General features: G+C 43.5%; 4 protein-coding genes across 6 annotated transcripts in view; 1 reads left to right on the top strand and 3 right to left on the bottom strand.

Annotated features, from left to right (window-relative positions):
* LOC109521423 (serine/threonine-protein kinase pim-2-like) overlaps nucleotides 1-884 on the bottom strand; it is a 5383-nt gene extending 4499 nt beyond the window's left edge. The window contains exon 1 of the mRNA XM_019879245.1: nucleotides 830-884. Coding sequence (XP_019734804.1) covers nucleotides 830-884 — 55 coding nt within the window. The remainder of the gene's footprint in view (nucleotides 1-829) is intronic.
* A 1675-nt stretch (nucleotides 885-2559) lies between these two features.
* On the bottom strand, nucleotides 2560-7742 carry LOC109521418 (serine/threonine-protein kinase pim-1-like). Its single transcript, XM_019879238.1, has 8 exons — nucleotides 7501-7742; nucleotides 5824-6846; nucleotides 5632-5726; nucleotides 4965-5012; nucleotides 4513-4737; nucleotides 4239-4416; nucleotides 3192-3365; nucleotides 2560-3057 (listed from the first exon to the last, which is right to left on the bottom strand). The coding sequence occupies exons 1-8, from the start codon at nucleotides 7520-7522 to the stop codon at nucleotides 2966-2968; spliced, it is 1857 nt and encodes a 618-aa protein (XP_019734797.1). The 5' UTR covers nucleotides 7523-7742; the 3' UTR covers nucleotides 2560-2965.
* A 2150-nt stretch (nucleotides 7743-9892) lies between these two features.
* Nucleotides 9893-13761, bottom strand: dnajb1a (DnaJ heat shock protein family (Hsp40) member B1a). Of its 2 annotated transcripts, none has more exons than XM_019879288.1 (3): nucleotides 12721-13746; nucleotides 11101-11669; nucleotides 9893-10574 (listed from the first exon to the last, which is right to left on the bottom strand). In XM_019879288.1, the coding sequence occupies exons 1-3, from the start codon at nucleotides 12929-12931 to the stop codon at nucleotides 10344-10346; spliced, it is 1011 nt and encodes a 336-aa protein (XP_019734847.1). In that variant the 5' UTR covers nucleotides 12932-13746; the 3' UTR covers nucleotides 9893-10343. The 2 variants fall into 2 exon arrangements, with proteins under 2 accessions (XP_019734847.1, XP_019734848.1); XM_019879289.1 differs by lacking the exon at nucleotides 9893-10574 and adding an exon at nucleotides 10585-10869 and having other exon boundaries at nucleotides 11061-11669; nucleotides 12721-13761.
* A 2236-nt stretch (nucleotides 13762-15997) lies between these two features.
* On the top strand, nucleotides 15998-21214 carry tecra (trans-2,3-enoyl-CoA reductase a). Of its 2 annotated transcripts, none has more exons than XM_019879241.1 (11): nucleotides 15998-16715; nucleotides 17602-17653; nucleotides 17727-17771; nucleotides 17855-17958; nucleotides 19818-19933; nucleotides 20030-20135; nucleotides 20258-20330; nucleotides 20420-20436; nucleotides 20550-20607; nucleotides 20679-20767; nucleotides 20961-21214. In XM_019879241.1, the coding sequence occupies exons 1-11, from the start codon at nucleotides 16542-16544 to the stop codon at nucleotides 21132-21134; spliced, it is 1008 nt and encodes a 335-aa protein (XP_019734800.1). In that variant the 5' UTR covers nucleotides 15998-16541; the 3' UTR covers nucleotides 21135-21214. The 2 variants fall into 2 exon arrangements, with proteins under 2 accessions (XP_019734800.1, XP_019734799.1); XM_019879240.1 differs by having other exon boundaries at nucleotides 20420-20463.
* The last annotated feature ends 1183 nt before the right edge of the window (nucleotides 21215-22397 follow it).

The following is a 22397-nucleotide window of genomic DNA, read 5'->3' as shown; positions in this document are numbered from 1 at the left end:
CTTTCGACACTGATGTCATTTTTTTGTTTTTTGATACAGTGATGCCGAGGGATTGAAACTCACGAGTTATTTGAGTTTGGTTTTCGGCTTGGCTTCTAACATGCAGTGATTTCTCCAGATTCCCTGTTGTCATGTCTCTCAATGCATATTCTTCATCTTTTTAATGTAATTTTAATTATTTAATATGTTCACACTTTTTAATTACTTTATTATGTTAACTATATTGTTTACAATTATTCATCATCATTATTATTATTATTATGATGATGATTATTATTATTTTTATGGGTGAAGGTGTTTGTTATAGTTGGTGCTGCTGCTGCTGTGGTTTATTGAAAGACTTAACAAAAACACAATTTGCACAGCATTCTGCACCATGTTATCAAAATGCAAGTCATGACAAAAGATTTTCGGTTTCGCAATTCTGTATTTTGGTTTGTTAGTTTTAGACATATAAAAATCAAAATGCCTCACACTTCAGAAACTTGGGTTGCATTTTTGCACAGCATTCTGCCCCGTGATCATTTGCACAAGCAGATCGTAGGCTACGTAGATTACCATACGTGTTTTGAATATCTTCTTGTCATACAAAAAATATTATAAAATGCGACAATAAAATAGTTTTTTTGGGGGGGGGGCATTTGACCCCACTTCTATCCCTGCAAGCCCTCACAATGTTTCTGATCACAGCGACAAAAAACGTATCATAAAACATGTTTCCCCAAAGCAACTTTGAAGGGCTCCTTTAAAGAAAGACTGCCACGTCCGTTATTATTTTTGGGTTGTTGTTTTGTTTTTTGTGAACGCCTTTGCGTTATGTGGAACTCACCGGGGTGGATGTTGGTGGGCAGAAATGGAAACGGGTGAAACTTGTCCACGTTCATGTTGTTGCTGTTGCCTGCAGATAGGCTGTTGTTTAGCTTATTTCCTGAATGTAAACATGCAGCCCTTTGGACATAATGCAGAGACTGTGTTTTAGAGGCTTGTCCTGTGCGCGCGTGCTGTGGCCGAGTCATAAAGGGGCTTCGATCACAAACACGTCAAAGGCGCTATGCGGCCCGGCGGGACTCGAACAAGGGCCCGACGGGCGTGACACAAGCTGGCGACTTAAACCGCCGGCGAGCACGACCTTCAGAAATCAATCCACTTTGGACAAAGACATGAAGCGCCGTCACCTTTTCTCGTCGTGATGCGCTTGTGAGCTTTGCACAAGCTGTTATTGACGTTCCAATCAAAGTGCTCAAGTGTGTGCGCTATGCTTTATCAGAGGCTGTTTTAATCAAACATCGGCGCTGTTATTACACAAAGTAAATAGGAGGTACGATCTCGACACGTTGGACGATTCATTAGGTACACTTGCACAGTCCAAGCGTTGGTTAGTTAGTATGCGACATAAGAGTTGCGTGGGCCCAATTTTCAAGCATTTCAGCGTATATATATTTTTTAAATGTCAATAAATGCCAAGCTATTCAAGCCTCGCAGCCTAAAATGTTTTCCTTTTTTTATTTTTTTTTTAAATGAAAGTAGCACTTTCGATATTGTACTTTGGAAAACAAAAACTAGTCTGAGAAATAAAAATGGAATCCCCGCAGTATTGTTCTTTATAAAAATATACATTCATGGCAAACGAAACAAAGTTAAGAATTAAACATTGTGCATCATGATTAATTCATTGTGGCTCTTTCCGGTGTGCGCAAATTGGCCACCAGGGGGAGCATTATACAGTCATTCAAGGCAGTCTTTTTTGGTATTGAAAAAAATGGAATCTATGTGACACAGTGGGAGGAAAGGTACGTGAACCCTTTGGAATTTCTTACATTTCTGCATAAATTGGTAATAAAACGTACAGATTGGTATCTAAGTCACAAGAATGAATGCACACACGCACACTATTGTTTTCGTATTTTTATTGAACATAAACATTAAGAGGGATGAGAATAAAGTAAATGAAACCGTGCATCAGGATGAAGTTTTGATCATTCTTCTGTGAAGAGCTCTCCTGAGGTCATGCAGCAGAATCTCAATCAAGTTGAGCGCAGGATTTTGACGAAGCCACTCCAGAAAATGGATTTTCGTGAACAAGATGGCAGATACAACCAGCCGAAATTAGTTTCTCCAGGGTGTCTGGGCTCTTCGTTGCGCCTTCAACTCAACTCTTGATTTAGATTGAGAGCAGCCAGATGAGTTGGTTCAAGTATCTGGTGAGCACGACTCCTGGATGCCGCACTGGTGTGGCGCTCCAGAAATGTCGCATTGGAGAGACAACTTTTCGAAGCAGGAACATCTTGGCTTGGGATCTTCTGGAAGTGGCCAGGGAGCCAGAACACTGGGCTTCCAAGCAAATGCAACTGACTCAGTGATATTTTCCTTATACAGGTCACACCATGATTAATTGCAGCCCTTGTTCAGATGTGATCTTACTTTTCGAAGCAGGAACATCTTGGCTTGGGATCTTCTGGAAGTGGCCAGGGAGCCAGAACGCTGGGCTTCCAAGCAAATGCAACTGACCCAGTGATATTTTCCTTATACAGCGCACACCATGATTAATTGCAGTCCTTGTTAAGATGTGTTCTTTTTTTTTTTTAATTGCAGAAGCCTACTTATACTGAAAATTGTAGAAATAGTTGTGTGTATAGATATAGTCACAGGTCGCAGCTTTGCTGGAATGGTAATCGCAGCTTTGCTGGAATGTGTTACCACCATAACATTCTAAGTGAATGATTATTTGCTAAAAAAAAAAATATCAGGATCAAAAATAAATATATTTGCAGTATAGTCAATTCAATACAGATGGAACCTGATTTTTCTGTTTTATTTAGGTTTCACACAACGTCCCAACTTCATTGGAATTGGGTTTGGATGATTGACACACCATCCAACAGTGTACATTTATGGTTGGTGAGGAATTAAAAAAAAAAGAGCCTATAACGTGATGCTCCACATGGTAATGAGTTTTTGTGAATCATCAAATGAGCCATGGATGCTGGTGGATCTGCACTAGGGAGGCGCGCTGCTCCGGGTCACAATGCAAGCACATATGCAAGAAGTCTCTGCAGTCTGATTGGAGACAAAGATGAAAATACAAATGAGCTCCTGTTTTTTTTTTTTTTTTCTCTTTACATCGGAGGGTCTTGTTTTGAGGCCATAGTAGTACACTGTACAGTGAACCCACTGTACAGTCGTAATAATACCTTGGGACAGAACCCGATTGAGTTGGAGCATCTGGGAGATAAAGAGGAGCGTGTCGAACTGTTTACTTCCAGCTAATAACTCAAAGAGCATGGCTCCCAGGTGCCACACTGTGGTCGGGCCAGCCCTGTACGTTCCCCTCAGGACAAACTCTGGAGGAGCGTAGGAGAGGGTTCCTAAAACAAAACAGTGATGGGCGGTCAGGTACAAAACACTGCCGGAAGCACTGACTACCACTGTTACAACCCAACCCTGAAATTGTATTCATGTATTTCCAATCGGCCGCACTGTTTCGAGTATATGTGGGGTTTTTTTTCCCCCCCAAACAGATTTCATCTTCTGTGTGTTGCTGGATAAATCTAATCCACCCACAGCCTTCAGAATCAGCTATGCTGGTCAGCGAACAGTGTATTAAATTATATTAGTAATCAGATATGAAATTCATCCTCACAGGGCCAGCACTGTGGCCATTTTTCCATCATGATAACCAATCAGGATGGTCGAGTATATGTGGGGTTTTTTTTCCCCCCAAACAGATTTCATCTTCTGTGTGTTGCTGGATAAATCTAATCCACCCACAGCCTTCAGAATCAGCTATGCTGGTCAGCGAACAATGTATTAAATTATATTAGCAATCAGATATGAAATTCATCCTCACAGGGCCAGCGCTATCCATTTTTCCATCATGATGACCAATCAGGATGGTCAGAACCAACTTTGACTGCTCGCAATGATCTTGCAGTGATTTGAAACCTTTAAAAACTTTTATTTGAACACAAATGGCAGCAACACATGCGGACATATAATACAACAATAATCACGGGCATGTATTGTGAAGACTGCCTTCTGTGTTTATATTAAATGACATTTATCTGTAGTATGTCAGTATGGAAATGGATTTTGTTGATGATTTTTATTCTTGTGACGTGATAGTATGACGAGGTGGATCAAGTCGGGGAATTCCCCACTGAAGGCCCCATCACGAAATGATTCACCCGTCATCGGTTGTTAGGAGACGATCCTAAACGTGTACGTGTGAGCCGACTCACCTGTGTAGTCATGATAAGGCTCCTCGGTTACGAAGCAGCTGCAGCCGAAGTCGATGACCCGCACTCGGGGGACGCCATAAGTGGCCTCCAGGAGGATGTTTCCCGGTTTGAGATCCCGATGGAAGACGTTTACTGCGTGCATTTTGATGGCGGCGTCCACCAGCTGCCTCATGATGTTCTGACAAAGACAAACCCAATCATTTACTCTTTCAGGGACAGCGGTTACAACAGTGGACAGCTTATCAGGACGATACACCGTCCGTTCCATCCATACCTTCGCCTCATTCTCCTTGAGGTGTCCAAGCCGACATCTGGTGATGTATGTGAAGAGGTCCACGGATCGCGCCGGCTTCTCCATGACCAGCACCAGTTCTTGATCCAAGTCGTATTTGTCCAGCAGAGACACGACGGCCGAGTGGCCATCTGCGTCCTTGATGCACGATGCCTGCAGCATGAGCAGCGCTTCCACGGGAACGTCGTGTTTCCTCCCCTTTATGTTCTATCGGTAAGAAACAAATGTCGACAAAGGACATGACCTTTTTTAGTACAACATTGGAGAATTTTGCATTGTTTCAGAAGTAATAGTTGAAACAATAATTTTTTTTTCAAAAATAGCATGTATGAGAAGACACTCGCACAAGAGGAACATTGCACAACGTAGAATCCTAGCTAACTATCCACAAAGTATAAAGAACAACGTGAGGACTCCAGTCAAATTCTTCTCACCAGGGAGATGATCTTGACTTCATGTTTGGGAATGTGTTTGATGGCCACCTAGACGACACAGTCATTAGTTAGCGTCTACACTCTTGCCAGTAACAATTTAAAAAACCAAAACAAAACAGGACAACATAGTAGCCTTGTAATCTGAGTTGACAAAGCCTGCATTAATCTGGGTCGAAGTTTTGACCATGGATAGCTGGCCTCATATCAGTACCGCAACGTGAGCATTTCAGTATTATTAGCATTAGCATTAATTGACAGAAAATACAAGTACGTTGCTCATGTTTGACTGACAGTTTTCACAATGGATAGCTGGCCTCATATCAGGACGGCAACGTTAGCATTTCAGTATTATTAGCATTAGCATTAATTGACAGAGGTTAGCATTTCAGGTAACAAGCTAACGACTAACTAACTGGAATAGGGCTGATTTGTTCATTGGTGAAAAAAATACATTGAAAACGTAAGAAATTGCAAAAAACAAACCAATAAAAAAACCCCATTAAGATATAATCTCTGCATCAACTTAATTGAACCAGAGCATACTGCCACGGATGATAACGATTGTATGTTTGTTATCACCCATATTTAGTCGACGTGGGACATTAGCCGAATTGTTAGTCCAAACTAAAACGACACTTGGTGAGAAGCTTCACTACAGAGAACCTACAGGAAATGAATCAGCTTTCCTGTAGCCAGCATAGACCGATCCAAAGCCCCCTTCGCCGATTTTCTCTAGTTGCTGATACTTATGATCCAGGGAGCCTGCAAACACACACAGATAGACTTTGGCTTTCAACCTCGAAGAAACTGGTCAAGGCTTCTCATTCATCTTGTCAGTCTCAGTGTGTTGGCGGTTTACCTTGACTGGTTGTGGTCAAGAGTCGTTTTTCAGCCTGTTGGACCATGGACATTTTGGTGGCTTTGAGCCACTGACTCCTTGTTAGGGTCTCTGGTTTGGTACTTGTTTTCCGTTTTGTTCCTTGAGACTTCAGGACTGTAACTGGCACAGTGGTTGTTCTGGTCCTCTGGTTATTTTGAAGGCTTTGCAGTTTTGTGTCGGCTCTCCGTTTGGTTGCAGCCACAAAATTCATCGACTCGTTTATACCACCTTGCCTCCTTTTAAGAATCTCTGGATTGTCTTTAGTCCCTCGATGACATGTTAGCATTTCCAATCGGGTCTTAGCCCCGCGATTCCCAGGTAAGGTCTCCATTTTGGGTTTACCCTTTGTTTTCCTGATCAGGATGTCTGGTTTGGTTTTACCTCTGTGCTTCCTAAAGAGAGTCTTTGGTTTGGATTTACCTTGGTGCTTTCTCATAAGGGTCTGGGGTTTGGGTCTAGACTTATTTTTGGACCCGTTTGCTGTTACAATCTTTACGGACACCTTAGTGGTTTCAAATCTCTGCTTCTTCACAAGTGTTTCAGATTTTGTGCCAGCTTTCCGCTTGGTCCCCTTAGCAGGCCTGACCTTCATCGACACCGTGGTGGTCTTGATCCTTCGCTTCCTTAGTAGGGTTTCTGGTTTGGTTGCAGTCTTCTGTTTGTTCCCCTTAGCCGATCTTGCCCTTACAGACACCTTTGTGACTTTCACCGTCTGATGCTCTTTGAGGGTCTCCAGTGTGGTACTGGTTTTGCATTTGGTCCTTTTAGACAGCGAAGCCTTCACAGACACCTTAGTGGCTCTGACGCTGGTTATTAGGTTCATATGCTTGGTCCTTTTGGCTGGCAACGTATCCTCAGATGCTACCTTTGTGGACCTCCCAGCATCTGGGAGGGGGTGATGATGTCTCTTTGTGGGTAGTCGTCCGGTTCCAAAGACCATACTTTCAGGGTCTCTCACCCCACAGTCTTCCATACATGAGCAACATTCTTTGGTGCCTGCAACTGGTAGAAGAAACTCAACATCACCTTGTTTGTTGCAGTTCTGTTAAAACCTATGGTTTTCCGCTTGGCTTGCCACAATCCTTCAAATCATGGTGGCTGTCTAATGGACATTATCATTAAAGATGTCAAAGATGGTGTCTTCTCATAACATAAAGCAGAAGTCAATAACGTTAGCTAATGGCGTTTAAATGATTTCTTAGCTGCAAACTTCTGTGGAAATAAGGAGATGCTGCTGAAAGTGAAGTGAACAATGCAAAACGCAGTGAAGCGTAACTTTTTTTTTTTTACAATTAATGAAGAAGTATTGCATAAAAACATACAGTAAATGCACTATTACTGTATGTTTTAATATTGCATGGTGCAATTTTTCTTATTCGGGGATGTTTTGGGGCGCTGAAAGTGATTAATTGCATTTCAAATTACTGTATTTAAATAGTTGACCTAAAACTGAGGAACATCTTTGTGTTACGAGCATGTCACGGAACGATTTAGTGAAGGCAGTACTACCTTTTTCCTGATGGAAAAGGCATTTGTCTCAAAGACGGCTATTTTAAAAATTACAGGATGTCAAATCAACTGCTATAAATAGCTAATTAATTTCATTTAGTTAATTTCACTAATGTGTAAGTGAGCTATAATTTAAATTAAACCCACCAGGCTGGAGGTCGACATCCATGTTGTTTCAAACTGATTCACACTGCCAGTTTTTTTGCGTGTGGGTTTGTTTTTTTTTTTTTTTTTTTTTTTTAGGATTTTTAAATTTTATTTTACACTGGTTCACTACAACCTCCTTTAAATCACACATATAAATTTACAATTAAATGTGAACTTGATTTGCGTCAGTCATGTGGTCATAAATCTCAAGGTTACGTTGCCATTAGTCACCGACACGTCAAAAGCTAACGCGTTTTTTTTAACATTTTTTTTTTTTTAGGATTTTTAAATTTAATTTTATGCTGGTTCACTACACCCTCCTTTAAATCACACATATAAATTTACAATTAAATGTGAACTTGATTTGCGTCAGTCATGTGGTCATAAATCTCAAGGTTACGTTGCCATTAGTCACCGACACGTCAAAAGCTAACGGCTTTCGCTGGAGGTGACGTCAACAAGGAGCTCACGCGCTTCTGGCTGCGTTTAAAAACCACCAAAGGATATTCATTGGGGTGTCACAGTAGCAGTAAGACCTCACTCAAGCCGTTTTATAACTATTTATCATTTTTTTAGGGAACATTTACCACGCAAATTGTGACTATTAACGACATACAATGGGACGGGAAGTGATTAAAGTTTCACGGATGATCTCCATCTGACCACGAGATGGCGCCAGAGACAAGGATAAGGCGGCAGCAAGGCCACCAAACGTCTTCTGATTAAAATGCACCAGAAACATCACTATGCTGTGACAAAAAAATTTATTTCCGTTTTTTTTTTCAGTCGTCTGGTCTATGAAGTGTCCATTGACATATCCCAGAGGCATACTGTTAGTGTGAATGCAGCAAAATCCATATACAACTCCGCAGGTTTATAGTGCAAAATTAAGAAAATGCATCACAATTTAACTAGTGGTCAACATGGTCATGTTGACTGCGGCAATTCAAGTCCAAGCGGGCGTTTACATGAATCACGTCACTTTAACTCCATTGCATCTGCTCTTACAAGCTATAGAACTGTAACCGAGGATATAAAAAGTCAACACACCTTCAAATAACAGGTTTTTGTGATAGGAACATTTTTTTCCAGCAGCCTTTTATAACCTGTAAAAAATATATATTGTATATAATAATAAGCTATATAATGTTGCATAAGTGTGCATGCGCTCTCAAACTAGGACGAGGCTGTTCAGAATTAACTGATCACACATCCCAAGTTATGAGGGTGTGCACAAATTTGCTACCACATTGTTGTTTGACTTTCCTTCTGGTAAGATTCAAAAAATATATTTAAATGGAGTGACACAGTGGAAGACTGGTTAGCATGTCCGTCTCACAGTGCGGAGGTGCACGGTTCGATTCCGGCTCCGGCCTTCCTTTGTGGAGTTTGCATGTTCTCCCCGTGCCTGCGTGGGTTTTTCTCCGAGTACTCTGGTTTCCTCCCACATTCATGGCATGTTAACGCAACACTCCCTAGGTGTGCCCCTAGTTGTGATTGTGAGCGCGGATGGTCGTTCGTCAATGTGTGTCCTGCGATTGGCTGGTAACCAATTCAGGGTGTATCCCGCATCCTGGCCAAAGACAGCTCTAGCACACCTGCAACTCTTCGTGAGGATAAGCGGATTAAAAAATGGATGGGTGAGTTGAACATGTCACATTATTGGTTAAAAAATTTTGGGGAAATGATTTATCTTGGTCTGATTTTGTTTATTACAAAAACCTGATATCTGAAGTAGGGCACTAATGATTAATATTAGCTCTTAAAAGAGGCCGTTTTGGAAAAAAGGGACAAAGTATTGTGAAAGAGTCAAATGTTCTGCCTGTAATTCACATCTTTATTGATAAAGCTTTTTCCTTTTTAGTGTTTTTTTTGTTTGTTGTTTTTTTTCAGTCATGTAGTTTGTTACCGGGCCCAAAATGAATCAGGTAGGTAGACTTTTTTTCATATCCACTGTATGATGTAAACAAATCAAAGCCAAGGAAGACATTAGAAGGACCCAAGCCAAGAAGAGATTACAATTCATATGACATTTGTATGACGCAGCAGGGGAAAATCAAACGCTTTTTTTCCTTCCTTGAAAGTGCACTCCCCTCTCAAAAAAAAAAAAAAAAAAAAAATTCAAACATGCTCTTATGATAGTTCACATGAGGTCAGCGATGGTGAGACGCAGCTCACGGTGCCACATCGGCGGTACAGTTCATTTATGCGGCGCTAGCACCTCAGGAAGTGGAGTCGCCCACGTCACGTGAACGCCAAATGGGCACTCGAGAAATGTAGATGGTGGTAGGGGGCGGGGCTTCTTGAAATACTGTCAGAGTGTTTTCCGAGATGGGAGTCAAAGAGCAGCATAATAATTTACATGGTAAAATTATAACTTCATTTTTTTTTAAATAAAATAAACCGTTTGGTTGTTTTATGGTGTAATATTCTCCACAAAACGTGGAATGCATTTTCTTTTTTCCTTTTTTTGCATCATCACGCCATTTGTCTTGTAATATTATGACTATCGGGGCGACCTGAATACTCCATAGCATCCAAGCACAATTACTGGTTTTCACTCTGCAGAGTGTTAAGTGTTAGTCTGTGCTAATAAAAGACATGTATGAGATAAAAGGATCCCAAACTCTGGCAGTGTTGGTTCACACTCGCCCCGCCCCCCCCAAAAAAATGTCCTTGAATAAATCACTTCTATGGTCTTACGTTTAAGACGTTTTGGGAGTTTTGACTAAAGTCAAAGCAAAGCAGCCCTGAGTCATCGACAGACCAGGTTAAGTTTCCAAGTCACAGCACCCTGAAGAACAACGCGGAGGAAGTAGTGTTCTGTGTGGCGCGGGCCCGCATCACGGCGGGAGGACCTGCCTGAGAGCGTCGCGTGTGTTTTGGCCCAGCTTGTCGGGGAACTTGACGCAGAAGTCCAGGATCATGTCACCTCGCTTGTCGGGCCACTTGGACAGTGGCAGGCCCTCGCCGGCAATGCGCTTCTTGGTGCCCGGCTTCACCACGTCGCGCGACGTCACCGTGATGGTGCGACCGTCAAGCGTCGGTGCGCTGACCGTGCACCCGCACAGGGCCTTAAACACAAATCGATGCAAAAAAAATTAATAAGCACCTCACCTCAAAAACAGTGTTATTATTCATCATTCGTGACAATACATGCACTTCGGTTGACTGTATTACTACTTTTATTTGTTATACCTTCAATTAAAATATTGCATTTTCAGACGCCACAATTTTACAAGAAAAAATGTCAGGATTGAGCACGAACGTTTCCTGAAACTATGAATTTCACATTGAAACAGGAGTAGTGCAATAATGTAAATCTTATGAGGGGAAAAAAACAAAAAAGCTCCGGTGCTGCATGTATACCTAATGAAATGCCCACTTGTATTGTAAGTATAGCACAGGTACTTACGTCACGGTAAAATATTGCATTTTCAGACGCCACAATTTTACAATAAAAAATGTCAGAATTGAGCACGAACGTTTTCTGAAACTAATAATAATTTCACATTGAAACAGGAGTAGTGCAAGAATTAAATCTAATGCTGCATGTATACCTAATGAAATGCCCACTTGAAGTATAGCACAGGTACTTACGTCACGAAGTGATATTTTGGCAGGGTAAATAATATCGGAGCCCTCCCTCCTGAACACGGGGTGAGGTTTGTCTTTCACGACAAACACCACGTCGGCGGGAATGTTAGTGGGGGTCTCGTCGCCCTCGCGGGGGAAGGTGATCTTGGTTCCCTCTTTCCAGCCGCGCTTGATGTCCACCGACAAAATCTTGTCCTCACTACGCGTGGTTCGCCCGTCGGGGTTCAGCCTCTTCCGGGAGATCTTCATCTTCTTGGTGCAGCCGGCGAAGACCTCCTCCAGGCTCACTTTCAGCTCGTGCACCACCGGCGGGTCCTTCTGCCTTTCGCGGGTGACGTGGGGGCCACCCAGGTGCGACTTGAAGGGCCGCTGGAAGCCGCCCATCCCGAAGGCGGCAAAGGGGTCGGCGGCGTCCACCGTGTCGTCGCCACCGTTCTGTGAGAAGAAGTGGTCGAAGGGGCTGCGGCCGCCGAAGAACTCGGCGAACATGGCGTGGGGGTCGCCGTGGAAGGTGTAGTTGTATGTGGAGCCGCTGTGGCCCCCGCCACCACCGACAGCGGAGCCCTTAAGCCCTAAAACAGAAAGTCATCAAAATCAGTGTTTCCCAACTTATATTGAGCCAAGGCAACTCACACTGGTCAACAGCATTTGCAATTTTAATCAGACATGGCTTAATATGTCCCTAGACATATTTTGACGCTAATTTAAAAAATGTCTGTGGCTTTTTTTATAGCACATCAGTTTTTAATATTTTTATGTCAAGTTTGACCTACATAAGTTTGCAAATAAGAATTATACCATGCATTGTAATTTATAGCTATGACGTTTCTGGGGGGGGAAAAAATCCACCAGTTGTTGAACCTGATCCTTAATTCGTATTTATGACGAATTATACTACTAAGCAGTTTGGAACACAAATGAACGAGTGATATTACATATGACATTAATGTTATTCCAACCATTTTCCAAGCCCGCTATCCTCACTTATGATTATGAAAACCTGATGGACAAGAGAAAAAAAACGACAGTTTCAGAATCTGCACCACCAAAAAATATTGATAAAGTGCAGTTGCATCCCTGATTTAAATAGTTTGTAAATCTTCAATGGCTTGTGAAACTGACATATGAAAAGTCTACACACCCCTGTTCATATGGTTCTGTGAAGCAATCCCACTTAAACTCATCAAGATAAACGGATTCGGTCCACAACTGACTTCAGATGTTTTAGTAAGCTTTTCCTGAGATTTATGCAGTCACATATTACAGCACAGGCAACCCGTCCATATACAAACAGCTTTTTTGTCACTTCTATTGTGTGCACATCCATTTCATCACAACAGCAAAGACATATTCATGAATTGAAACTTTAGATTCGTTGGTGGCGGGCTATCGTATGCACATTACGTCATAGGAATTACGTCATTATTCGGTCATTATTTGCCATTTCTTCTCAACATTTACTGTGGACAAACTACGCTTTTAAACTATTACAGTTGGTTAAGCGACAACCGTCGGTGGGCTTCTGGTTCATTCTAGAAAGTTCTCAAGCGGCAGCGGTGACATTGATGGACACTGTTGACCAATTAATGATGAGATTGAGGTGAAGAAACGGGGGTCGTGTACCTTCTTCGCCATATCGGTCGTAAATGTCTTTCTTCTTGGCGTCGCTGAGGACGTCGTAGGCTTCTGCTATCTCCTTAAATTTGTCCTCAGCACCAGCGGACTTGTTCTTGTCCGGGTGATAGCGGAGGGCCTGCTTCCTGTACGCCTTCTTGATTTCGTCTTCCGACGCACCCTTGGCTATTCCCAGCACCTTGTAGTAGTCTTTACCCATCGCAAAGACTTACTCACTTCTTCGGCCACGTCTCGAGAAAACCAGACATTCCAACAGGAGCCGCCGCCTGCATGGGCTTCAACGGCACTTGGTCCTCGGTAGCCTCCTAGCTAGTTCCAGGTAAAGGGTTGTTAGACTGACCACTCACTTCGATACGACTTTCCACTCCATGCCAAAGACGAAGAGGCAAGTGTCACCCAGATGGAACGAACAGACGTCAGACCCGCGTGTCGACCGAGATATCGATGACTAGACTGCAGGGGCAGCCGAGGCAGACCGCCAACCGCAGAGAGGAAACTTCTGGAAGAAGCTGGCGGTTCTGACGTATGTGTGAGATAAGCGGCGTGGTGAGATGATTACCTCTGGTCACTTCCGGGTTTGCGCGAAAACCAGGAAGTGGGATAAACCCCAATTTTAAGAAAAATATTTCTTTTTCAATCGTCACACTGTCTTCTTTTCATTATTAACTCAAGCGAATGGGTATGTGGCATATGTCGTATTTTACTACTTTTCCTCCCTTTTTTTCTCGTTTACCTGAAACAATCAGGCGCTGTTATATGATAGGGTGGCTCTTTATCTGTTTGACATTGTATTCATCTTTTTTTTTTTTTTAACACAATGGACCCCTGCATATTCGCGGTTTAACGTTCGCGATTTCACTTATTGATGGGTATTTTCCCCAGCTATGCGCTGTTAATCGCTCCACGAATGTATGTTTATAAAAACTCACTCCTATAATTTCTACTGGACATTTTGGAGCCTTGCCTTGCTTGTTCCTAATGTGAAATCAGCATGGGTGATCTGCATAGGGGACATTATTAATGGGACATTGGTGGTCAAGAGTGAGAAAGAATGGGTAAACGGGTGTTCCCGCGGTTAAAGGAGGGAGTAAGAAGTGTGTGTGTGTGTGTGTGTGTGTGTGTGTGTGTGCGTGTGTGTGTGTGCTGTATGTTGGCATGTGGAGGGTCTTCATCGCACCAGACCGGACTTGAAAGCAGGCCTGCTCGAGCCAGAATCAGAGCAGACAGGAGCAATGTCTTCTGAAGTCGTTGACAGTTGACCCGTGTCCAAGGACCACGCGTCGGTATTTGTCACTGGCTCGACTGTGTACTGTATGCGTCCTCCCAAGGTTATGACCGAGCTGCTGTATAAAGAGCAAATCAGGCGGCTTATATTTAGCCTCGCAAATGACGCTCTGTGGATTATGTCTTGTGGCTCTCCGGTTTCGTCTTCAGCGACTCTGCCAAACATGACAGAGGTTGCGGTCCAAGCTATTCAGGTGAGGCTCAGTGTCATGTTCTTCCGCACCAGACATTTTTTTTTGGCTCCCCGCTAAGCACACAAATCCGCGAAAATAATTGCAGTCCTCCATCGTCTTCCTCCGGGAGTGAAAGGCTACTCACGCAGCACTCGCGCCAGACTCACAGATCAGTAGCGCCGGAGGTTGTTCCACCGGCCGACTTTTGGGAATCATGGATGTCCTCGCTTTAGAGGCAAAGAATGTGAACGGTTCAGAGTCCGAGAAGAAGTCTTCATCCAGACCCAGACCCAAACCCAAACCACCCAAAAAGCCCAAAAGGATTGTTTACTTTGAAGTGGAGATTATAGATGTGAAGACTAAAGAGAAACTGCTCCTGTTGGACAAGGTAAGAAGAGTTTTGGCCAGTATCTACTTTTGTTGTTTTATTTTAGAATTATGAAATATTGTGAAATCATGTATCGTGACCGCAGATGATTGAAGTCCTCAACCTTACACAACTAAGACAGTTGAAGAATGTAAAGTACATTCGAGGTTTTATGATTCCTGTTTGGCACCTCCCAAGATGGCTTTCATGGTTGCATTCGGTATGTCATTTTGGGCAAAGTGCTGTGCGCTAAATATGACAGCAGCGGAACAGTATGTCGAAGATGTCCACGAGTTGAAAGAAAGACACGAATGAAGACTGCCAGGCTACATACTAAGGTTGTAGTCAAGACTAAGATTTTGAGGAGCCAAGACAAAGTCAAGACCAAGACTTTGAGAGGATATGATGAAGTCAGAAGCAAGATTCAAGGGAGCCGAGACTGAGAAGAGGCCAAAACTTTAAGGGGCTGAGACTTATTCAACACCAAGACTTCAGGGGATTAAAACCAAATGAAGACCAAGCCTTTAAGGCGCTCATACAAATTCAAAGTGAAGACTTTGAAGGATTAATCCCAAAACGATATGAACGCTTTTGACTATCCCCGGCGAAGTCCAGCCCAAAATTATGGACGATGTAAAGAATTCAAGTCTTTAAAGAGGTGAGACCAAGGTAAGACCAAGACTTTGAGGGATGAAACGAGTCGAGACCAAAGCTTTCAGGAGCCAAGGACCAGGACTTTGCCCGAGATACGGATGACTAGCCGGCCGGGGCAGCCGAGGCAGACCGCCAACCGCAGAGAGGAAACTTCTGGAAGAAGCTGGCGGTTCTGACGTATGTGTGAGATAAGCGGCGTGGTGAGATGATTACCTCTGGTCACTTCCGGGTTTGCGCGAAAACCAGGAAGTGGGATAAACCCCAATTTTAAGAAAAATATTTCTTTTTCAATCGTCACACTGTCTTCTTTTCATTATTAACTCAAGCGAATGGGTATGTGGCATATGTCGTATTTTACTACTTTTCCTCCCTTTTTTTCTCGTTTACCTGAAACAATCGGGCGCTGTTATATGATAGGGTGGCTCTTTATCTGTTTGACATTGTATTCATCTTTTTTTTTTTTTTTTTTAACACAATGGACCCCTGCATATTCGCGGTTTAACGTTCGCGATTTCACTTATTGATGGGTATTTTCCCCAGCTATGCGCTGTTAATCGCTCCACGAATGTATGTTTATAAAAACTCACTCCTATAAGGGGGGCGGGGGGGGTAATCTGTATGTTGGCATGTGGAGGGTCTTCATCGCACCAGATCGGACTTGAAAGCAGGCCTGCTCGAGCCAGAATCAGAGCAGACAGGAGCAATGTCTTCTGAAGTAGTTGACAGTTGACCCGTGTCCAAGGACCACGCGTCGGTATTTGTCACTGGCTCGACTGTGTAGGGGGGGGGGGGGGGGGGGTAATCTGTATGTTGGCATGTGGAGGGTCTTCATCGCACCAGATCGGACTTGAAAGCAGGCCTGCTCGAGCCAGAATCAGAGCAGACAGGAGCAATGTCTTCTGAAGTCGTTGACAGTTGACCCGTGTCCAAGGACCACGCGTCGGTATTTGTCACTGGCTCGACTGTGTACTGTATGCGTCCTCCCAAGGTTATGACCGAGCTGCTGTATAAAGAGCAAATCAGGCGGCTTATATTTAGCCTCGCAAATGACGCTCTGTGGATTATGTCTTGTGGCTCTCCGGTTTCGTCTTCAGCGACTCTGCCAAACATGACAGAGGTTGCGGTCCAAGCTATTCAGGTGAGGCTCAGTGTCATGTTCTTCCGCACCAGACATTTTTTTTTGGCTCCCCGCTAAGCACACAAATCCGCGAAAATAATTGCAGTCCTCCATCGTCTTCCTCCGGGAGTGAAAGGCTACTCACGCAGCACTCGCGCCAGACTCACAGATCAGTAGCGCCGGAGGTTGTTCCACCGGCCGACTTTTGGGAATCATGGATGTCCTCGCTTTAGAGGCAAAGAATGTGAACGGTTCAGAGTCCGAGAAGAAGTCTTCATCCAGACCCAGACCCAAACCCAAACCACCCAAAAAGCCCAAAAGGATTGTTTACTTTGAAGTGGAGATTATAGATGTGAAGACTAAAGAGAAACTGCTCCTGTTGGACAAGGTAAGAAGAGTTTTGGCCAGTATCTACTTTTGTTGTTTTATTTTAGAATTATGAAATATTGTGAAATCATGTATCGTGACCGCAGATGATTGAAGTCCTCAACCTTACACAACTAAGACAGTTGAAGAATGTAAAGTACATTCGAGGTTTTATGATTCCTGTTTGGCACCTCCCAAGATGGCTTTCATGGTTGCATTCGGTATGTCATTTTGGGCAAAGTGCTGTGCGCTAAATATGACAGCAGCGGAACAGTATGTCGAAGATGTCCACGAGTTGAAAGAAAGACACGAATGAAGACTGCCAGGCTACATACTAAGGTTGTAGTCAAGACTAAGATTTTGAGGAGCCAAGACAAAGTCAAGACCAAGACTTTGAGAGGATATGATGAAGTCAGAAGCAAGATTCAAGGGAGCCGAGACTGAGAAGAGGCCAAAACTTTAAGGGGCTGAGACTTATTCAACACCAAGACTTCAGGGGATTAAAACCAAATGAAGACCAAGCCTTTAAGGCGCTCATACAAATTCAAAGTGAAGACTTTGAAGGATTAATCCCAAAACGATATGAACGCTTTTGACTATCCCCGGCGAAGTCCAGCCCAAAATTATGGACGATGTAAAGAATTCAAGTCTTTAAAGAGGTGAGACCAAGGTAAGACCAAGACTTTGAGGGATGAAACGAGTCGAGACCAAAGCTTTCAGGAGCCAAGGACCAGGACTTTGAGGGCCTAAAACCAAGTCAAGACTAAAATTTTGGGCTGAGACGACTCCTCCATCCTCCCCCTCCTGATGTCCGACTACAACACTTAATGTGACAACGCTACAAATGCTAATTATGTGACTGCATTGCTGTGACTACCGCCAACGTTTTGTTTCCATTGTGATTTCAGGTGGAACCGACTTCCACCATTTTGGATATTAAAGCTTTGTTTCACAAATCATGTACGTATGCTTAAAAACTGACGAAAAAGGACAACCGGTCAACGTCTCACTACGGGCGTGTCCATTTTGACAGATCCCAAGTGGTACCCGGCGAGACAATCTCTGCGCTTGGATCCGAGTCGGTGCATCAGCTCATGTTCTAATAGTATAGGAGGTCATCTCGAGCCAGATCTTCATTAGATGGCGTTTTCTTTTTCTTAGAAACAAAGTGTCTCCGGGATGAGGAAGTCCTTCAAACACTTCCTGTGGGAACCACGGCCAGCTTCTACTTCAGTGACCTTGGACCACAACTAACATGGGGGACTGTGAGCTCACGACAGACACAGACACAGCGCTGGCGATTGTGTTGAACCCTTTCCTGCACCCTGTAACCTGAACACATGAGAAGTTGGTCCACTGTAGTAACCACTGTCCCTGAAAGGGTTAATTAAATATCGCCCCAGATGTGCATTAATACCATCCATCCATCCATTTTCCGATCCATCCTCACAAGGGTCGCGGGGAGTGCTGGAGACTGTCCCAGCTGTCTTTGGGCGGTAAGCGAGGCACACCCTGAAGCGGTTGCCAGCCAATCGCAGGGCACACAGAGACGAACAACCATCCGCGCTTACACTCACACCTCGGGACAATTTCGAGTGTTCAATCAGCCTGCCATGCGTGTTTTTGGAATGTGGGAGGAAACCGGAGTACCCGGAGAAAACCCACCGGGGAGAACATGCAAACTCCACACAGGAAGGCCGGAGCTGGAATTGAACCCGGTACCTCTGCACTGTGATGTCGAAGCGCAAACCACTGGACCACCGGGCCGCTGTGCATTAATACAATTCTAAAAATAAATCGATAAAAGGTATTGCTGGCAGATGTAACTAACCGATATTAGCAGTGGGACTGGTTCTTTAACCAATCAGATTTCAACTTGATCCTCACCGGTTCGGAGCGCTGGCTCTCGATGACGTCAGCAGTTCCCCCCCCCCCCCCCACATACTGCGACTGCCGTTATATTGTTTTTTTGTCTACTACTGATGGTTTCTATAATCGTGCGGTGACAGTGGTGGTGTTAAGAGAAGTATTAAATTGGGTAAATCTCCTCCCAAGGCCCAGGTACCAAATGAAAAGTCCACCACTGTATATTCCGGAACATCAAATCCAAGGAGTCACTTTGTCTCCCCACTCAGCAGCTTCCTGTAGCGCACGCACGGTCCGACACCTAAAAGTCCATTTGCGGTCGTGTGTTTTCCTCTCACCTCCCACAGTGTCCATCTATCTCAGGACATCTAATCTCATGGCCCCATTTCTTTCCAAGGTGTTTATCCCCCCCCCGTCCCCCAGTATCCGGGGCTCTTGTCTCCCTCACTGTGCCACGTTGTTGCCTCCACATTTGCTCCCTCTCCTTACACCCTCATAAGCAACTATTTTAGTGCAAGGACTCTATTGAGTTTGTGGATATCAGAGATGTTGGCGGTCGATGAGGTTTCGAAAAAAAACAAGACTTTGAAAGGTTGAGACCATCTCAAACAAAACTGGACAGCAAAGGTTCAAGACTTTGAGACCAAGTCAAGATCATCATTTTGAGATGACAAGAACAAGTCAGGGCGGCCCCGTGGGCCAGTGGTTAGCGCGTCGACCTCACAGTGCGGATGTTGTGGGTTCGATTCCGGTTCCGGCTTTCCTCTGTGGAGTTTGCATGTTCTCCCCGGGCCTGCGTGGGTTTTCTCCGGGTATTCCGGTTTCCTCCCACATTCCAAAAAACATACATAGCAGATTAATGGAACACGCTAAATTGTTGCTAGGTGTGATTTTGAGCATGAATGGTTGTTCGTCTCTGTGTGCCCTGCGATTGGCTGGCGACCGGCTCAGGGTGTGACCCTTGCCTACTGCCCGAAGACGACTGCGATAGGCTCCAGCCCCGCCGCGACCCTTGTGAGGATAAAGCGGAAGAGAAAATGGATGGATGGATGGATGGAAGAACAAGTCAAGAGCAAAACGTTTAAGGACGCGAGAGCTAGCTTTCGGAAGAGAGACTTGGACTAAATGCTCATTTTTAGCAAACATACGAAAACACTGAATTGTTGGACACGTGATGTTCTTATGTCCGGTAGCGCATTTTGTGGCCTCTATCTGTCCAAGGTGCTCCCCTGTATCAATAACACTGTTTGCCTGACAGGTGTTCCTTGCAGAGTGCGTGGGTCCGCTGGTCATCTATTTAATGTTCTACTTCCGCCTCCCTTTCATCTATGCTCCAAAACACGATTTCACCGCCAGCGAGAACTGGGTCGTACAGTCAGTGTATTTCTATTCCTCCCCTCCTCCCCCTTATTGATTTTTAATCAATAAGAATTTAAATCAGAAAAAAAAAAAAAGTCTTTTCTCGCACAGTTCTGCTTGCCTCTGTCACTCTTCGCATTACATCAAGAGGATTCTGGAGACGATGTTTGTTCACCGCATCTCGCACGGGACCATGCCCCTCCGGAATATATTTAAGGTGACTCCGCCACATTTGAAAATGACCCGTCGCGATGCCGAATTTGAATTTGAATGAATTGTGTAGTAGTCCAAATCTAAAAGGGAGAATCGTTCACCAAGTTTAAATGGCAATGGTTGCAGAATTGTGGATTTTACTGGTGCGCCGCAGCCTGGATGGCGTATTACATCAACCACCCGCTCTACACGCCACCACGTAAGTGCAGCCTCACTTGTGGTCACTCAAGTTTGTTCCTCTGTTAGTTCACATTGCATCATTCCATCTTTTCGGTTTTTTATTTTTAGTTTACGGGCAGCAGCAGGTGAATCTTGGACTTTATATTTTCTTGGTAGGTTTAATACTAAAATCCCTGCGGTGAATCGAACAAAGTACTCATGCTTGGATGTTTGGGGGATTTTTTTTGTATGCACGCAGTTTTGCCAAGTTGGGAATTTTTCGATCCACGTGGCCCTTCGTAACCTCAAGCAGCCAGGTATTTCATCTTACAACACTTATCCGGAATAGTTGGGTTCAAGTTGAAAACAATGTTTCCTGTCATCTCAGGTTCAAAAGTTAAGAAGTTTCCTTACCCGACAAAAAATCCCTTCACATGGATTTTCTGGCTGGTGTCTTGTCCAAACTACACTTATGAGGTAAGAACCAATGAAAAACAAAGAACTCCACTTGTTGTTTTTCTCTAAATACTGGAGCGATGCAATTTTTTTTTTTCTTTTGGACAATGACTACATATTTTAATGAACAAATGATTATATATAGTCAGTGGTGACAAGTAGTCAATTAATACACAGTGAAGGGAGAACGTGACATCAACGTGTGCGTGTTTAGGTGGGCTCGTGGCTGGGCTTCAGCGTGATGACGCAGTGCCTGCCCGTGGCGCTCTTCACGCTGGCCGCTTTTGTGCAGATGAGCGTGTGGGCCCGAGGCAAACACCGAGCCTACTTGAAGGAGTTCAAGGACTATCCCACCCTACGCTCCCCCATACTGCCTTTCATCCTTTAGAACACCACATGGATGTTGGGGGCGGGGGAATCTCCCCCCCCCCCCCTATCAGGGGCCATTTTTTTTGTACATGTGCTCCCAGTGCCATATGAAAGGTCTACAAAAAATAAAAAAATATGTATATATAATAATTCGATGCAAAATGTTATTGTAACACATAGGGCTGAACCATTTTGAAAAATAATTTAATTTTTTTTTTGTTGTTCCCCTCAATATTCAGTTTAATTATTTTTTTTAAAGGACTTCTTCTTCTATTTTTTTATTTTTCATCTTGACTACACTGAACAATGTCAAATTTGTTTTCCATCAATATTTTGGTCTCGTAGGTGAGGCTTATGCTACAATAAAGACAGACGAACTGTGAATTAATATGAAAGGCAATTTTTCGACCTCAATTCGAGTTGTTGGTTGAGTAAATACTTTGACTTGCAGTATTTTAAGCGTTCACTACGACAACAAAATTCAACCCAAAAAGTGTAGCGTTAACCTAAGCGGGTAAGTCCTAAATCAAATGGAAACTAATTTGTGGCTTTCTCACTTCAATTTTTCATGTATATCTGCGGACTGCACTGCTTAAGCACCGAACCTATCCAGGGATGATATACTTTTTTTTTTAATTTTGAAAATTGCATTCGGCTACATTACGATGTTGATTTGAAGATGATTAGTTGTTCAGCCCTATTTGACATTACAAGCACATGTTTGACTGCTTTAAAGTCTTAACTTGGGATTTTTGTTGTTGTTTTTTGCTACTTTGCTTGGTTTTGAAAGATTGACTGCTGCTTTTGTCAGGAAAACAAAAAACAAACAAAAAAAAAATGTAATGGGACAGTTAATTGCTTGCATACAAATAGTCGCCTGCCCACCCATCAGGAGTGAAATTAAACAACCAAGTAAATATTTTGTGATCCGTCTATTCATGACCATGTGCCTATGATTGAATCTAATTTTCACAATCACAGTGAAGCCCTGCATAGAACGTGGTTTGGCATTTTCAAATTTGCTTATTCACTATTTTTTTTTGTGTGTAGGGGGGATACTAGACTATGACTGTGTTGATCTCTCAATACAGCAATTATGAGTGTTTATATAAGGTGCTAGTGTACATATTTCTTATCCTATGTGTGGGCTGGTATGCGAGATAATACTTTTGAAGAGCATCATAAAGGTGTTTTTTTTTTTTTTGCATTAGTAATTTAACTGCTGAATAAACTCAGTTTATGTAACATGGATTCCTGATTGTGTTCATGTTAGAAGCATGGT

Source organism: Hippocampus comes, unplaced genomic scaffold (assembly GCF_001891065.2).
Source record: "Hippocampus comes isolate QL1 unplaced genomic scaffold, H_comes_QL1_v1.1 scaffold366, whole genome shotgun sequence".
NCBI lineage: Eukaryota > Metazoa > Chordata > Actinopteri > Syngnathiformes > Syngnathidae > Hippocampus > Hippocampus comes.
The sequence above is the reverse complement of the archived record's forward strand: the minus strand, read 5'-3'. Positions and strand labels throughout refer to the sequence as shown.

Bases quoted from the DNA above. Each gene is read 5' to 3' on its own strand.
- dnajb1a (XM_019879288.1), bottom strand. From the start codon at position 12,931: ATGGGTAAAGACTACTACAAGGTGCTGGGAATAGCCAAGGGTGCGTCG. The intron at 11,670-12,720 runs GTACACGACCCC...TTTCTGTTTTAG, and splicing joins CGACCGATATGGCGAAGAAG to GGCTTAAGGGCTCCGCTGTC. The intron at 10,575-11,100 runs GTAAGTACCTGT...TTTGTGTTTAAG, and splicing joins CCAAAATATCACTTCGTGAC to GCCCTGTGCGGGTGCACGGT.
- tecra (XM_019879240.1), top strand. From the start codon at position 16,542: ATGGATGTCCTCGCTTTAGAGGCAAAGAATGTGAACGGTTCAGAGTCC. The intron at 19,934-20,029 runs GTCAGTGTATTT...TTTCTCGCACAG, and splicing joins AGCGAGAACTGGGTCGTACA to TTCTGCTTGCCTCTGTCACT. The intron at 20,136-20,257 runs GTGACTCCGCCA...CAATGGTTGCAG, and splicing joins CCCTCCGGAATATATTTAAG to AATTGTGGATTTTACTGGTG.
- LOC109521418 (XM_019879238.1), bottom strand. From the start codon at position 7,522: ATGGATGTCGACCTCCAGCCTG. The intron at 5,727-5,823 runs GTAAACCGCCAA...GTGTGTTTGCAG, and splicing joins CTTGACCACAACCAGTCAAG to GCTCCCTGGATCATAAGTAT. The intron at 3,058-3,191 runs GTATTATTACGA...GTCTCCAATCAG, and splicing joins CAATCGGGTTCTGTCCCAAG to ACTGCAGAGACTTCTTGCAT.